This window comes from Coturnix japonica, chromosome 25 (genome assembly GCF_054131305.1).
Source record: "Coturnix japonica strain WE chromosome 25, WE-NBRP24, whole genome shotgun sequence".
Lineage (NCBI taxonomy): Eukaryota > Metazoa > Chordata > Aves > Galliformes > Phasianidae > Coturnix > Coturnix japonica.
This window is the reverse complement of record NC_140687.1, coordinates 91,872-108,557: the sequence shown is the minus strand read 5'-3', so window position 1 is coordinate 108,557 and position 16,686 is coordinate 91,872. Positions and strand designations below refer to the sequence as shown.

The window sequence follows — 16,686 nt, the reverse complement described above, 5'->3', positions numbered from 1 at the left end:
AAAAATGCCATTTTTGGGGTCATTTCTCCCAATTTTGGGTCCAAAAGTGCCATTTTTGGGCTCATTTCCCCCAATTTTGGGTCCAAAAATGCCATTTTGGGGGTCATTTCCCCCAATTTTGGGTCCAAAAATGCCATTTTTGGGGTCATTTCCATCAATTTTGGGTCCAAAAATGCCATTTTTGGTCTCATTTACATCAATTTTCGGTCCAAAAATGCCATTTTCGGGCTCATTTTCCCCCATTTTTGGGCCCATTTCTCCCAGTTTTGGTCAATTAACCAAAAATCACCATTTTTAAGGCTGATTTCAGACCCAAAATTGCCATTTTTGGTCTAATTTCCCCCATTTTAGGTCTAAAAATGGCAATTTTAGACCCATTTCTATCAATTTTTGGTCCAAAAATGCCATTTTTGGACCCATTTCCATCAATTTTGGGTCCAAAAATGCCATTTTTGGACTAATTTCCCCCAATTTTGGGTCCAAAAAGTGCCATTTTCGGGCTCATTTCCCTCCATTTTAGGTCTAAAAATGGCAATTTTAGACCCATTTCCATCAATTTTGGGTCCAAAAATACCATTTTTGGGGTCATTTCCCCCAATTTTGGGTCCAAAAATGCCATTTTTGGGTTCATTTCCATCAATTTTGGGTCAAAAAATGCCATTTTCTGGCTCATTTCCCCGCATTTTTGGACTCATTTCCATCAATTTTGGGTCCAAAAACGCCATTTTTGGGCTCATTTCCGTCAATTTTGGGTCCAAAAATGCCATTTTTGGGCTCATTTCCCCCAATTTTGGGTCCAAAAATGCCATTTTGGGGTCATTTGGGGTCCAAAAATGCCATTTTTAGGCTAATTTCCCCCATTTTTGGGTCTCATTTCCCCGCATTTTTGGGCTCATTTCCCTCCATTTTAGGTCTAAAAATGGCAATTTTAGACCCATTTCCATCAATTTTGGGTCCAAAAATGCCATTTTTGGCCTCATTTCCATCAATTTTGGGTCAAAAATGCCATTTTTTGGCTCATTTTTTGCCCAAAATCGCCCTTTTTTCACCCACCTCGTCTCCTCCTGTAGTAGACGCAGATCAAAATGGCCGACAACAGCAACAAAATGGCGGCGGCCGAAGCGCAGATCAACAGCATGGACCAAAAAGAGCCTTTTTCAACCCAAAATGAGGCTCAGTCAGAACAAAGACACCCAAAATCCCCATTTTTAACCCCAAAAAAACCCATTTTAACCCAATTATTCCTATTTTCAACCCCAAAATCCCCATTTTTAATCCCCAAAATCCCCATTTTTCACCCCAAAATCCTCATTTTTGGTTCAATTTTTAACCAAAATCTCTATTTTTAACCCCAAAATCCCCATTTTAGGCCCCCAAATCCCCATTTTTAACCCCAAAAAAACCCATTTTAACCCAATTATTCCTATTTTTCAATCCCCCAAACCCCCATTTTTAACCCCATAGATCCCTGCCCCATAGATCCCTGCCCCACATCCTGCTCCATATCCCACCCCATATCCCACCCATATCCCCCCTCTGCCCCATAGATCCCCGCCCCATAGATCCCTGCCCCATATCCCCCCCTGCCCCATATCCCACCCCACATCCCCCCATATCCCACCCCACATCCCACCCTGCCCCATATCTACCCTATATCCCCCCATATCCCCCCTCCTGCCCCACATCCCACCCCACATCCCCTTCCTGCCCCATAGATCCCTGCCCCATATCCCACCCCATATCCCACCCATATCCCCCCTCTGCCCCATAGATCCCAGCCCCATAGATCCCAGCCCCACATCCCACCCCATATCCCCCCATATCTGCCCCATATCCCCCCATATCCCCCCATATCTGCCCCATATCCCCCCATATCCCCCCATATCTGCCCCATAGATCCCCCCCTGCCCCATAGATCCCCCTCTGCCCCATAGATCCCTGCCCCATAGATCCCAGCCCCATATCTGCCCCATATCCCCCCATATCTGCCCCATATCCCCCCATATCCCCCCATATCTCCCCCATATCCCCCCATATCCCCCCATATCTGCCCCATAGATCCCAGCCCCATAGATCCCAGCCCCATAGATCCCTGCCCCACATCCTGCCCCATATCCCCCCATATCCCCCCTCTGCCCCATAGATCCCTGCCCCATAGATCCCTGCCCCACATCCTGCCCCATAGATCATCTCACCCTTGACCGTCACCTCCTTCCTCTCGCTATGGGGCGACGTGACCCACATCCCTCCCCCCACATCCCCCCACATCCCCCCCATCCTGCCCCATATCTCCCCCATATCCCCCCATATCTGCCCCATATCCCCCCATATCCCCCCATATCCACCCCTGCCCCACATCCTGCCCCATATCTCCCCTATATCCCACCATATCTGCCCCATATCCCCCCCTCTGCCCCATAGATCCTCGCCCCATAGATCCCCCCACCTGCCCCATAGATCCCAGCCCCATAGATCCCAGCCCCATAGATCCCAGCCCCATAGATCCCTGCTCCATATCTCCCCTATATCCCCCATATCCCCCCATATCCCCCCATATCTGCCCCATATCTGCCCCATATCCCCCCATATCCCCCCATATCTGCCCCATAGATCCCCCCTGCCCCATAGATCCCAGCCCCATAGATCATCTCACCCTTGACCGTCACCTCCTTCCTCTCGCTATGGGGCGACGTGACCCACATCCCGCCCCCCACATCCACCTGGTACCGGCAGCTGTAATTCCCCCCATCTCCGACCACTCGATATCGCGATAGCCCCATATCGTCTCCGTCAGCCAATAGGAGCTCGCCGTCGCGATAGAAGCTGAAGTTCTGCCCGGCAACAGCGCTCCCATTGGTGGAGCAGATCAAGGTGACCTGGCTGCCATCCAATAATAATCCAGATGGAGGATCCAGTTGTAAGATGGGGGGGGAGGGGGGCTCTGAAATAAAGAGGGTTTTGGGGACCCAAAATTGAGGGATTTTGACCCAAAATTGATGTTTTTAAGCCCAAAATTGACATTTTTGGACCCAAAATTGATATTTTTCAACCCAAAATTCATATTTTTGACCCCAAATTTCTCTTTTTTGGACCCAAAATCGCCTTTTTTGGCCCAAAATCGCGATTTTTGGACCTAAAATTGCCATTTTTGGACACAAAATTGAGGGATTTTCACCCAAAAGTGACGTTTTTAACCCTAAAATCGCCATTTTTTGCCCCAAAATTGCCATTTTTTGCTATTTTTCACTCCAAAATCCCAATTTTTGGACCTAAAATTGCCAGTTTTTGACCCAAAATTGAGGGGTTTTGACCCCAAATTGATGTTTTTAAGCCCAAAATTGATATTTTTGGACCCAAAATTGATATTTTTGACCCCAAAATTCATATTTTTCACCCCAAAATCATCATTTTTGGCCTCAGTTTTGACCCAAATTGACATTTTTTGACCCAAAATTGAGGGATTTTGACCCAAAATCGATGTTTTTAAGCCCAAAATTGATATTTTTCACCCCAAAATTCATATTTTTGACCCCAAAATCATCATTTTTGGCCTCAGTTTTGACCCAAAATCGCCATTTTTGGCCCCAAAATTGAGGGATTTTCACCCAAAATTGATGTTTTTAAGTTCAAAATTGACATTTTTGGACCCAAAATTCATAGTTTTGACCCCAAATTTCTTTTTTGGACCCAAAATTGCCTTTTTTGATCCAAAACTGCATTTTTTGGACCCAAAATCGAGGTATTTTGACCCAAAATCGCCATTTTTGAACCCAATTTTGACACAAAATGGCCTTTTTTGGCCCAAAAATCACTATTTTTCACCCCAAAATTCATATTTTTGACCCCAAAATTGACTTTTTTGGACCCAAAATTGCCATTTTTCACCCAAAACTTATATTTTTTTACCCCAAAATTGCCATTTTTGGCCCCAAAATCGCGATTTTTGGACCTAAAATTGCCAATTTTGGACCCAAAATTGAGGGATTTTGACCCAAAATTGATGTTTTTAAGCCCAAAATTGATATTTTTGACCTAAAATTCATATTTTTGACCCCAAATTTCTCTTTTTTGGCCCAAAATCGTGATTTTTGGACCTAAAATTGCCATTTTTGGACCCAAAATTGAGGGATTTTGACGCAAAATTGATGTTTTTAAGCCCAAAATTGATTTTTTTTTACCTAAAATTCCTATTTTTGACCCCAAATTTCCCTTTTTTGGACCCGAAATCACCATTTTTGGCCCAAAATCGCGATTTTTGGCCCCAAAATCGCGATTTTTGGACCTGAAATTGAGGGATTTTCACCCAAAATCGATGTTTTTAAGCCCAAAATTGATATTTTTGGACCCAAAATTGATATTTTTCAACCCAAAATCCATATTTTTGACCCCAAAATCATCATTTTTGGCCTCAGTTTTGACCCAGATTGCCATTTTTTGACCCAAATTGCGGGATTTTGACCCAAAAGTGACGTTTTTAACCCCAAAATCGCCATTTTTTGTCCCAAAAATCGCCATTTTTTACTGTTTTTCACCGCAAAATTGCGATTTTTGGACCTAAAATTGAGGGATTTTGACCCAAAATTGATGTTTTTAAGCCCAAAATTGATATTTTTTGACCTAAAATTCATATTTTTGACCCCAAATTTCTCTTTTTTGGACCCGAAATCGCCTTTTTCACCCCAAAATTCATATTTTTGGTCCTAAAATTGCCATTTTTTGACCCAAAATTGAGGGATTTTGACCCAAAATTGATGTTTTTAAGCCCAAAATTGACATTTTTGGACCCAAAATTGATATTTTTCAACCCAAAATTCATATTTTTGACCCCAAAATCATCATTTTTGGCCTCCGTTTTGACCCAAATTGACATTTTTTGACCCAAAATTGAGGGATTTTGACCCAAAAGTGATGTTTTTAACCCCAAAATCGCCATTTTTTGTCCCAAAAATCGCCATTTTTTACTATTTTTCACCCCAAAATCGCGATTTTTGGACCTAAAATTGAGGGATTTTGACCCAAAATCGATGTTTTTAAGCCCAAAATTGATATTTTTTGACCTAAAATTCATATTTTTGACCCCAAATTTCTCTTTTTTGGACCCAAAATCGCCTTTTTTGGCCCAAAATCGCGATTTTTGGACCTAAAATTGCCATTTTTGGACCCAAAATTGAGGGATTTTCACCCAAAATCGATGCTTTTAAGCCCAAAATTGATATTTTTGGACCCAAAATTGATATTTTTCAACCCAAAATTCATATTTTTGACCCCCAAATCATCATTTTTGGCCTCAGTTTTGACCCAAATTGCCATTTTTTGACCCAAAATTGAGGGATTTTGACCCAAAATTGATGTTTTTAAGCCCAAAATTGATATTTTTTGACCTAAAATTCATATTTTTGACCCCAAATTTCTCTTTTTTGGACCCAAAATCGCCTTTTTTGGCCCCAAAATCGACGTTTTTAAGCCCAAAATTGCCTTTTTTGGCCCCAAAATCGCTATTTTTCACCCCAAAATTCATATTTTTGGTCCTAAAATTGCCATTTTTGGACCCAAAATTGAGGGATTTTCACCCAAAATTGATGTTTTTAAGCCCAAAATTGACATTTTTGGACCCAAAATTGATATTTTTGACCCCAAAATTCCTATTTTTGACCCCAAAATCATCATTTTTGGCCTCAGTTTTGACGCAAATTGACGTTTTTGGACCCAAAATTGAGGGATTTTCACCCAAAATTGATGTTTTTAAGCCCAAAATTGACATTTTTGGACCCAAAATTGATATTTTTCACCCTAAAATTCATATTTTTGACCCCAAAATTCCTATTTTTGACCCCAAAATCATCATTTTTTGCCTCAGTTTTGACCCAAAATGGCCTTTTTTGGACCCAAAATTGAGGGATTTTCACCCAAAATTGATGTTTTTAAGCCCAAAATTGCCATTTTTTGCTATTTTTCACCCCAAAATTGCGATTTTTGGACCTAAAATTGCCATTTTTGGACCCAAAATTGAGGGATTTTCACCCAAAATTGATGTTTTTAAGCCCAAAATTGACATTTTTTGACCGAAAATTGATATTTTTGAACCCAAAATTCATATTTTTGACCCCAAAATCGCCAGTTTTGGACCTAAAATTGAGGGATTTTGACCCAAAATCATCATTTTTAACCCCAAAATTGCTATTTTTCGCTATTTTTTGCCCCGAAATTGCCTTTTTTGGACCCAAAAATTCACATTTTTCACCCCAAAATCCCCATTTTTTGCCTCAATTTTCACACAAAATTGCCATTTTTGACCCCAAAATTCATATTCTTGGCACCAAAATCGCCATTTTTTGCTATTTTTCACCCCAAAATCGCGATTTTTGGATCTGAAATTCAGGGATTTTGACCCAAAATTGATGTTTTTAACCCCAAAATCTGCATTTTTGGACACAAATTTGCCATTTTTCAACCCAAAATTCATATTTTTGACATCAAAATTGCCATTTTTGGACCTAAAATTAAGGGATTTTGACCCAAAATCGCCATTTTTAACCCCAAAATTGCTATTTCTTGCCCCCAAATTCACCTTTTTTGGACCCCAAAATCCCCATTTTTTGCCTCAATTTTGACCTATTTTCACCCCATTGACCCCCCAGAACCTAAAAAGCCCTAAAATGGGTTCAATTTTGGGGTAAAAATGGGCAAAATTGGCCAATTTTGGGTCATTTTGGGCCTACTTGCGTTGACCTCAAAATATGGTCAAAATTTAGGTTTAAAATGGGCAAAAATGGCTAAAACTGATGGTTTTTTGGATGGGAAAGGGTAAAATTGGCCATAATTGGGGATTTGGCCTCAAAATTGGTCAAATTTTGGGGTAAAAATGGGCAAAATTGGCCAATTTTGGGTCGTTTTTGTGCCTACTTGAGTAGATTTCCAAATAGGACCCAAATTTGGGGTAAAAAAGGGCAAAATTGGTCAAAATTGATCTTTTTTGGATGGAAAGGGGTAAAACTGGCCAAAATTGGGGATTTGGCCTCAAAATTGGTTGAATTTTGGGGTAAAAATGGGCAAAATTGGCCAATTTTGGGGTCGTTTTGGGCCTACATGAGTTGACTCCAAGAGGCCCCAATTTAAGCCAAAAATGGCGAATTTTACCCCAATTTTCCCCCTTTTTCTTCACTATTTTCACCCCATTGACACCACAGAACCCAAAAAGCCCTAAAATGGGTTCAATTTTGGGGTAAAAAAGGGCAAAATTGGCCAATTTTGGGTCGTTTTGGGCCTACTTGCGTTGACCGCAAAATATGGTCAAAATTTAGGTTTAAAATGGGCAAAAATAGCTAAAATTGACATTTTTTTTGATGAGAAAGGGTAAAATTGGCCATAATTGGGGATTTGGCCTCAAAATAGGTCAAATTTTGGGGAAAAAATGGGCAAAATTGGCCAATTTTGGGTCATTTTGGGCCTACTTGAGTTGACCTGAAAAATGCCTCAATTTAAGCCAAAAATGGCCAATTTTACCCCAATTTTTCCCCTTTTTCTACACTATTTTCACCCCATTGACCCCCCAGAACCCAGAAAGCCCAAAAATGGGTTCAATTTTGGGGTAAAAATGGGCAAAATTGGCCAATTTTGGGTCGTTTTGGGCCTAATTGAGTTGACCTCAAAATACGGTCAAAATTTAGGGTAAAAAAGGGCAAAATTGGTCAAAATTGATCTTTTTTGGTTGGGAAAGGGTAAAACTGGTCAAAATTGGGGATTTGGCCTCAAAATTGGTTGAATTTTGGGGTAAAAATGGGCAAAATTGGCCAATTTTGGGTCATTTTGGGCCTACTTGAGTCGACCCGAAAAAGGCCCCAATTTAAGCCAAAAATGGCCAATTTTACCCCAATTTTTCCCCTTTTTCTTCACTATTTTCACCCCATTGACCCCCCAGAACCAAAAAATGCCCCAAAATGGTTCAATTTTGGGGTAAAAATGGGCAAAATTGGCCAATTTTGGGTCATTTTGGGCCTACTCGAGTTGACCTCGAAATACGGTCAAAATTTAGGGTAAAAAAGGGCAAAATTGGTCAAAATTGGTGTTTTTTGGATGGGAAGGGAGTAAAACTGGCCAAAAATGGGGATTTGACCTCAAAATTGGTCAAATTTTGGGGTAAAAATGGGCAAAATTGGCCAATTTTGCGTCGTTTTGGGCCTACTTGCATTGACCTCAAAATACGGTCAAAATTTAGGGTAAAAAAGGGCAAAATTGGTCAAAATTGGTGTTTTTTGGATGGAAAGGGGGGTAAAACTGGCCAAAATTGGGGATTTGGCCTCAAAATTGGTCAAATTTTGGGGTAAAAATGGGCAAAATTGGCCAATTTTGGGTCATTTTGGGCCTACTCGAGTTGACCTCGAAATACGGTCAAAATTTAAGGTAAAAAGGGGAAAAAATGGCTAAAATTGATCTTTTTTGGATGGAAAGGGGGGTAAAACTGGCCAAAATTGGGGATTTGGCCTCAAAATTGGTCAAATTTTGGGGTAAAAATGGGCAAAATTGGCCAATTTTGGGTCATTTTGGGCCTACTTAAGTTGATCTCAAAATACTGTCAAAATTTAGGGTAAAAAAGGGTAAAATTGGTCAAAATTGGTGTTTTTTTGATGGGAAGGGGGTAAAATTGGCCAAAATTGGGGATTTGGCCTCAAAATTGGTCGAATTTTGGGGTAAAAATGGGCAAAATTGGCCAATTTTGGGTCGTTTTTGTGCCTACTTGAGTAGATTTCCAAATAGGACCCAAATTTGGGGTAAAAAAGGGCAAAATTGGTCAAAATTGGTGTTTTTTGGATGGGAAGGGGGTAAAACTGGACAAAATTGGGGATTTGGCCTCAAAATTGGTCAAATTTTGGGGTAAAAATGGGTAAAATTGGCCAATTTTGGGTCGTTTTTGTGCCTACTTGAGTAGATTTCCAAATAGGACCCAAATTTGGGGTAAAAAAGGGCAAAATTGGTCAAAATTGATGTTTTTTGGATGGGAAGGGAGTAAAACTGGCCAAAATCGGGGATTTGGCCTCAAAATTGGTTGAATTTTGGGGTAAAAATGGGCAAAATTGGCCAATTTTGGGTCATTTTGGGCCTACTTGAGTCGACCCGAAAAAGGCCCCAATTTAAGCCAAAAATGGCCAATTTTACCCCAATTTTTCCCCTTTTTCTTCACTATTTTCACCCCATTGACCCCCCAGAACCAAAAAATGCCCCAAAATGGTTCAATTTTGGGGTAAAAATGGGCAAAATTGGCCAATTTTGGGTCATTTTGGGCCTACTCGAGTTGACCTCGAAATACGGTCAAAATTTAGGGTAAAAAAAGGGCAAAATTGGTCAAAATTGGTGTTTTTTGGATGGGAAGGGAGTAAAACTGGCCAAAAATGGGGATTTGACCTCAAAATTGGTCAAATTTTGGGGTAAAAATGGGCAAAATTGGCCAATTTTGCATCGTTTTGGGCCTACTTGCATTGACCTCAAAATACGGTCAAAATTTAGGGTAAAAAAGGGCAAAATTGGTCAAAATTGGTGTTTTTTGGATGGAAAGGGGGGTAAAACTGGCCAAAATTGGGGATTTGGCCTCAAAATTGGTCAAATTTTGGGGTAAAAATGGGCAAAATTGGCCAATTTTGGGTCATTTTGGGCCTACTCGAGTTGACCTCGAAATACGGTCAAAATTTAAGGTAAAAAGGGGAAAAAATGGCTAAAATTGATCTTTTTTGGATGGAAAGGGGGGTAAAACTGGCCAAAATTGGGGATTTGGCCTCAAAATTGGTCAAATTTTGGGGTAAAAATGGGCAAAATTGGCCAATTTTGGGTCATTTTGGGCCTACTTAAGTTGATCTCAAAATACTGTCAAAATTTAGGGTAAAAAAGGGTAAAATTGGTCAAAATTGGTGTTTTTTTGATGGGAAGGGGGTAAAATTGGCCAAAATTGGGGATTTGGCCTCAAAATTGGTCAAATTTTGGGGTAAAAATGGGCAAAATTGGCCAATTTTGGGTCGTTTTTGTGCCTACTTGAGTAGATTTCCAAATAGGACCCAAATTTGGGGTAAAAAAGGGCAAAATTGGTCAAAATTGGTGTTTTTTGGATGGGAAGGGGGTAAAACTGGCCAAAATTGGGGATTTGGCCTCAAAATTGGTCAAATTTTGGGGTAAAAATGGGTAAAATTGGCCAATTTTGGGTCGTTTTTGTGCCTACTTGAGTAGATTTCCAAATAGGACCCAAATTTGGGGTAAAAAAGGGCAAAATTGGTCAAAATTGATGTTTTTTGGATGGGAAGGGAGTAAAACTGGCCAAAATCGGGGATTTGGCCTCAAAATTGGTTGAATTTTGGGGTAAAAATGGGCAAAATTTGCCAATTTTGGGCCTACTTGAGTTGACCCAAAAAGGCCCCAATTTAAGCCAAAAATGGCGAATTTTACCCCAATTTTTCCCCTTTTTCTTCACTATTTTCACCCCAATGACCCCCCAGAACCTGAAAAGCCCTAAAATGGGTTCAATTTTGGGGTAAAAATGGGCAAAATTGGCCAATTTTGGGTCGTTTTGGGCCTACTCGAGTTGACGTCAAAATACGGTCAAAATTTAGGGTAAAAAAGGGTAAAATTGGCCAAAATTGGGGATCTGGCCTCAAAATTGGTCAAATTTTGGTGTAAAAATGGGCAAAATTGGCCAATTTTGGGTCATTTTGGGCATACTCGAGTTGACCTGAAAAATGCCTCAATTTAAGCCAAAAAAGGCCAATTTTACCCCAATTTTTCCCCTTTTTCTTCACTATTTTCACCCCATTGACCCCCCAGAAAGCCCAAAAATGGGTTCAATTTTGGGGTAAAAAGGGGCAAAATTGGCCAATTTTGGGTCGTTTTTGGCCTACTTGAGTTGACCTCAAAATATGGTCAAAATTTAGGTTTGAAATGGGCAAAAATGGCTAAAATTGATCTTTTTTAAATGGAAAGGGGGTAAAACTGGCCAAAATTGTTGATTTGGCCTCAAAATTGGTTGAATTTTGGGGTAAAAATGGGCAAAATTGGCCAATTTTGGGTCATTTCGGGCCTACTCGAGTTGACCTCGAAATACGGTCAGAATTTAAGGTAAAAATGGGCAAAAATGGCTAAAATTGATGGTTTTTTTGATGGGAAAGGGTAAAACTGGCCAAAATTGGGGATTTGACCTCAAAATTGGTCGAATTTTGGGGTAAAAATGGGCAAAATTGGCCAATTTTGGGTCGTTTTGGGCCTACTTGAGTTGACCCCAAAAGGCCCCAATTTAAGCCAAAAATGGCCAATTTTACCCCAATTTTCCCCCTTTTTCTTCACTATTTTCACCCCATTGACCCCCCAGAACCCAAAATGGCCCAAAAATGGGTTCAATTTTAGGGTAAAAATGGGCAAAATTGGCCAATTCTGGTTTGTTTTGGGCCTACTTGAGTTGAGCTCAAAATACTACCAAAATTTGGGGTAAAAATGGGCAAAATTGGTCAAAATTGATCTTTTTTGAATGGAAAGGGGGTAAAACTGGCCAAAATTGGGGATTTGGCCTCAAAATTGGTTGAATTTTGGGCTAAAAATGAGCAAAATTGGCCAATTTTGGGTCGTTTTGGGCCTAATTGAGTTGACCTCAAAATACGGTCAAAATTTAGGGTAAAAAAGGGCAAAATTGGTCAAAATTGATCTTTTTTGGTTGGGAAAGGGTAAAACTGGCCAAAATTGGGGATTTGGCCTCAAAATTGGTCAAATTTTGGGGTAAAAATGGGCAAAATTGGCCAATTTTGGTTCGTTTTGGGCCTACTTGAGTTGACCTGAAAAATGCCCCAATTTAAGCCAAAAATGGCCAATTTTACCCCAATTTTTCCCCTTTTTCTTCACTATTTTCATCCCATTGACCCCCCAGAACCCAAAAAGGCCCAAAAATGGTTCAATTTTGGGGTAAAAGTGGGCAAAATTGGCCAATTTTGGGTCATTTGGGGCCTACTTGAGTCGACCTCGAAATACGGTCAAAATTTAGGTTAAAAAAGGGCAAAATTGGTCAAAATTGACATTTTTTGTATGGGAAGGGGTAAAACTGGCCAAAATTGGGGATTTGGCCTCAAAATTGATCAAATTTTGGGGTAAAAATGGGCAAAATTGGCCAATTTTGGTTCGTTTTGGGCCTACTTGAGTTGACCTGAAAAAGGCCCCAATTTAAGCCAAAAATGGCCAATTTTACCCCAATTTTCCCCCTTTTTCTTCACTATTTTCACCCCATTGACCCCCCAGAACTCAAAAAGGCCCAAAAATGGTTCAATTTTGGGGTAAAAATGGGCAAAATTGGCCAATTTTGGGTCATTTCGGGCCTACTTGAGTTGACCTTGAAATACGGTCAGAATTTAAGTTAAAAAAAAGTAAAATTGGTCAAAATTGGTGTTTTTTTGATGGGAAGGGGGTAAAACTGGCCAAAATTGGGGATTTGGCCTCAAAATTGGTCGAATTTTGGGGTAAAAATGGGCAAAAATGGCCAATTTTGGGCCTACTTGAGTTGACCAAAAAAGGCCTCAATTTAAGCCAAAAATGGCCAATTTTACCCCAATTTTTCCCCTTTTTCTTCACTATTTTCACCCTATTGACCCTCCAGAACCCAAAAAGCCCAAAAATGGGTTCAATTTTGGGGTAAAAATGGGCAAAATTGGCCAATTTTGGGTCATTTGGGGCCTACTCGAGTTGACCCAAAAAGGCCCAAATTTAAGCCAAAACTGGCCAATTTTACCCCAATTTTTCCCCTTTTTCTTCACTATTTTCACCCCATTGACCCCCCAGAACCCAAAAATGCCCCAAAATGGGTTCAGTTTTGGGGTAAAAATGGGCAAAATTGGCCAATTTTGGGTCATTTTGGGCCTACTTGCGTTGACCTCAAAATACGGTCAAAATTTGGGGTAAAAAAGGGCAAAATTGGTCAAAATTGATCTTTTTTGGTTGGGAAAGGGTAAAACTGGCCAAAATTGGGGATTTGGCCTCAAAATTGGTCAAATTTTGGGGTAAAAATGGGCAAAATTGGCCAATTTTGTGTCGTTTTTGTGCCTACTTGAGTAGATTTCCAAATAGGACCCAAATTTGGGGTAAAAAAGGGCAAAATTGGTCAAAATTGGTGTTTTTTGGATGGGAAGGGGGTAAAATTGGCCATAATTGGGGATTTGGCCTCAAAATTGGTTGAATTTTGGGGTAAAAATGGGCAAAATTGGCCAATTTTGTGTCGTTTTGGGCCTACTTGAGTTGACCCGAAAAAGGCCCCAATTTAAGCCAAAAATGGCCAATTTTACCCCAATTTTTCCCCTTTTTCTTCACTATTTTCATCCCATTGACCCCCCAGAACCCAAAAAGCCCTAAAATGGGTTTAATTTTGAGGTAAAAAAGGGCAAAATTGGCCAATTTTGGGTCATTTTAGGCCTACTTGAGTTGACCTTGAAATATGGTCAAAATTTAGGGTAAAAAAGGGTAAAATTGGTCAAAATTGATCTTTTTTGATGGGAAGGGATAAAACTGGCCAAAATTGAGGGTTTGGCCTCAAAATTGGTCGAATTTTGGGGTAAAAATGGGCAAAATTGGCCAATTTTGGGTCGTTTTGGGCCTACTTGAGTTGACCCCAAAAGGCTCCAATTTAAGCCAAAAATGGCCAATTTTACCCCAATTTTCCCCCTTTTTCTTCACTATTTTCACCCCCCCAGAACCCAAAAAGCCCTAAAATGAGTTCAATTTTGGGGTAAAAATGGGCAAAATTGGCCAATTTTGGGTCGTTTTGGGCCTACTCGAGTTGTCCTCAAAATACGGTCAGAATTTAAGGTAAAAAAGGGTAAAATTGGTCAAAATTGGTGTTTTTTTGATGGGAAGGGGGTAAAACTGGCCAAAATTGGGGATTTGGCCTCAAAATTGGTCACATTTTGGGGTAAAAATGGGCAAAATTGGCCAATTTTGGGCCTACTTGAGTTGACCCAAAAAGGCTCCAATTTAAGCCAAAAATGGCCAATTTTACCCCAATTTTTCCCCTTTTTCTTCACTATTTTCACCCCATTGACCCCCCAGAACCCAAAAAGCCCTAAAATGGGTTCAATTTTGGGGTAAAAAGGGCAAAATTGGTCAATTTTGCGTCATTTTGGGCCTACTTGCGTTGACCTCAAAATATGGTCAAAATTTAGGTTTAAAATGGGCAAAAATGGCTAAAATTGATGGTTTTTTGGATGGGAAGGGAGTAAAATTGGCCAAAATGGGGGATTTTGCCACAAATGGGTTCAATTATGGGGTAAAAATGGGTCAAAAAAGGGCAAAATTGGTCAAAATTGATATTTTTGGTCTTCAACGTTGGATGGGTTGAATGGACCCCAAAAAAGAATCATATTTGACCCAAAAATGGCCAATTTCACCCCAGAATCATAAAGTTGATTCCTAAGACCCCCCAGAACCTAAAAAGGCCACCAAAATGATTTCAATTTTGGGGTAAAAAAGGGCAAAATTGGCCAATATTGGGTCATTTTGGGCCTACTCGAGTTGACCTCAAAATACGGTCAAAATTTAGGGTAAAAAAGGGTAAAATTGGTCAAAATTGATGGTTTTTTGGATGGGAAAGGGTAAAATTGGCCATAATTGGGGATTTGGCCTCAAAATTGGTCACATTTTGGGGTAAAAATGGGCAAAATTGGCCAATTTTGGGTCATTTTGGGCCTACTTGAGTCGACCCGAAAAAGGCCCCAATTTAAGCCAAAAATGGCCAATTTTACCCCAATTTTTCCCCTTTTTCTTCACTATTTTCACCCCATTGACCCCCCAGAACCAAAAAATGCCCCAAAATGGTTCAATTTTGGGGTAAAAATGGGCAAAATTGGCCAATTTTGGGTCATTTTGGGCCTACTCGAGTTGACCTCGAAATACGGTCAAAATTTAGGGTAAAAAAAGGGCAAAATTGGTCAAAATTGGTGTTTTTTGGATGGGAAGGGAGTAAAACTGGCCAAAAATGGGGATTTGACCTCAAAATTGGTCAAATTTTGGGGTAAAAATGGGCAAAATTGGCCAATTTTGCGTCGTTTTGGGCCTACTTGCATTGACCTCAAAATACGGTCAAAATTTAGGGTAAAAAAGGGCAAAATTGGTCAAAATTGGTGTTTTTTGGATGGAAAGGGGGGTAAAACTGGCCAAAATTGGGGATTTGGCCTCAAAATTGGTCAAATTTTGGGGTAAAAATGGGCAAAATTGGCCAATTTTGGGTCATTTTGGGCCTACTCGAGTTGACCTCGAAATACGGTCAAAATTTAAGGTAAAAAGGGGAAAAAATGGCTAAAATTGATCTTTTTTGGATGGAAAGGGGGGTAAAACTGGCCAAAATTGGGGATTTGGCCTCAAAATTGGTCAAATTTTGGGGTAAAAATGGGCAAAATTGGCCAATTTTGGGTCATTTTGGGCCTACTTAAGTTGATCTCAAAATACTGTCAAAATTTAGGGTAAAAAAGGGTAAAATTGGTCAAAATTGGTGTTTTTTTGATGGGAAGGGGGTAAAATTGGCCAAAATTGGGGATTTGGCCTCAAAATTGGTCGAATTTTGGGGTAAAAATGGGCAAAATTGGCCAATTTTGGGTCGTTTTTGTGCCTACTTGAGTAGATTTCCAAATAGGACCCAAATTTGGGGTAAAAAAGGGCAAAATTGGTCAAAATTGGTGTTTTTTGGATGGGAAGGGGGTAAAACTGGCCAAAATTGGGGATTTGGCCTCAAAATTGGTCAAATTTTGGGGTAAAAATGGGTAAAATTGGCCAATTTTGGGTCGTTTTTGTGCCTACTTGAGTAGATTTCCAAATAGGACCCAAATTTGGGGTAAAAAAGGGCAAAATTGGTCAAAATTGATGTTTTTTGGATGGGAAGGGAGTAAAACTGGCCAAAATCGGGGATTTGGCCTCAAAATTGGTTGAATTTTGGGGTAAAAATGGGCAAAATTTGCCAATTTTGGGCCTACTTGAGTTGACCCAAAAAGGCCCCAATTTAAGCCAAAAATGGCGAATTTTACCCCAATTTTTCCCCTTTTTCTTCACTATTTTCACCCCAATGACCCCCCAGAACCTGAAAAGCCCTAAAATGGGTTCAATTTTGGGGTAAAAATGGGCAAAATTGGCCAATTTTGGGTCGTTTTGGGCCTACTCGAGTTGACGTCAAAATACGGTCAAAATTTAGGGTAAAAAAGGGTAAAATTGGCCAAAATTGGGGATCTGGCCTCAAAATTGGTCAAATTTTGGTGTAAAAATGGGCAAAATTGGCCAATTTTGGGTCATTTTGGGCATACTCGAGTTGACCTGAAAAATGCCTCAATTTAAGCCAAAAAAGGCCAATTTTACCCCAATTTTTCCCCTTTTTCTTCACTATTTTCACCCCATTGACCCCCCAGAAAGCCCAAAAATGGGTTCAATTTTGGGGTAAAAAGGGGCAAAATTGGCCAATTTTGGGTCGTTTTTGGCCTACTTGAGTTGACCTCAAAATATGGTCAAAATTTAGGTTTGAAATGGGCAAAAATGGCTAAAATTGATCTTTTTTAAATGGAAAGGGGGTAAAACTGGCCAAAATTGTTGATTTGGCCTCAAAATTGGTTGAATTTTGGGGTAAAAATGGGCAAAATTGGCCAATTTTGGGTCATTTCGGGCCTACTCGAGTTGACCTCGAAATACGGTCAGAATTTA

The 16,686-nt window shown here is 40.1% G+C and overlaps 1 protein-coding gene across 6 annotated transcripts in view; it reads right to left on the bottom strand.

The window, feature by feature from the left end:
- The window catches only part of LOC146756816 (immunoglobulin superfamily member 1-like), a 56,250-nt gene that overhangs the window by 17,698 nt on the left and 21,866 nt on the right, over positions 1-16,686 (bottom strand). For all 6 annotated transcript variants that reach the window (XM_085523909.1, XM_085523910.1, XM_085523914.1 and 3 more), the window contains 2 exons: positions 2,654-2,941; positions 1,054-1,152 (listed from right to left, as the gene is read on the bottom strand). In XM_085523909.1, coding sequence (XP_085380035.1) covers positions 1,054-1,152; positions 2,654-2,941 — 387 coding nt within the window. The remainder of the gene's footprint in view (positions 1-1,053; positions 1,153-2,653; positions 2,942-16,686) is intronic.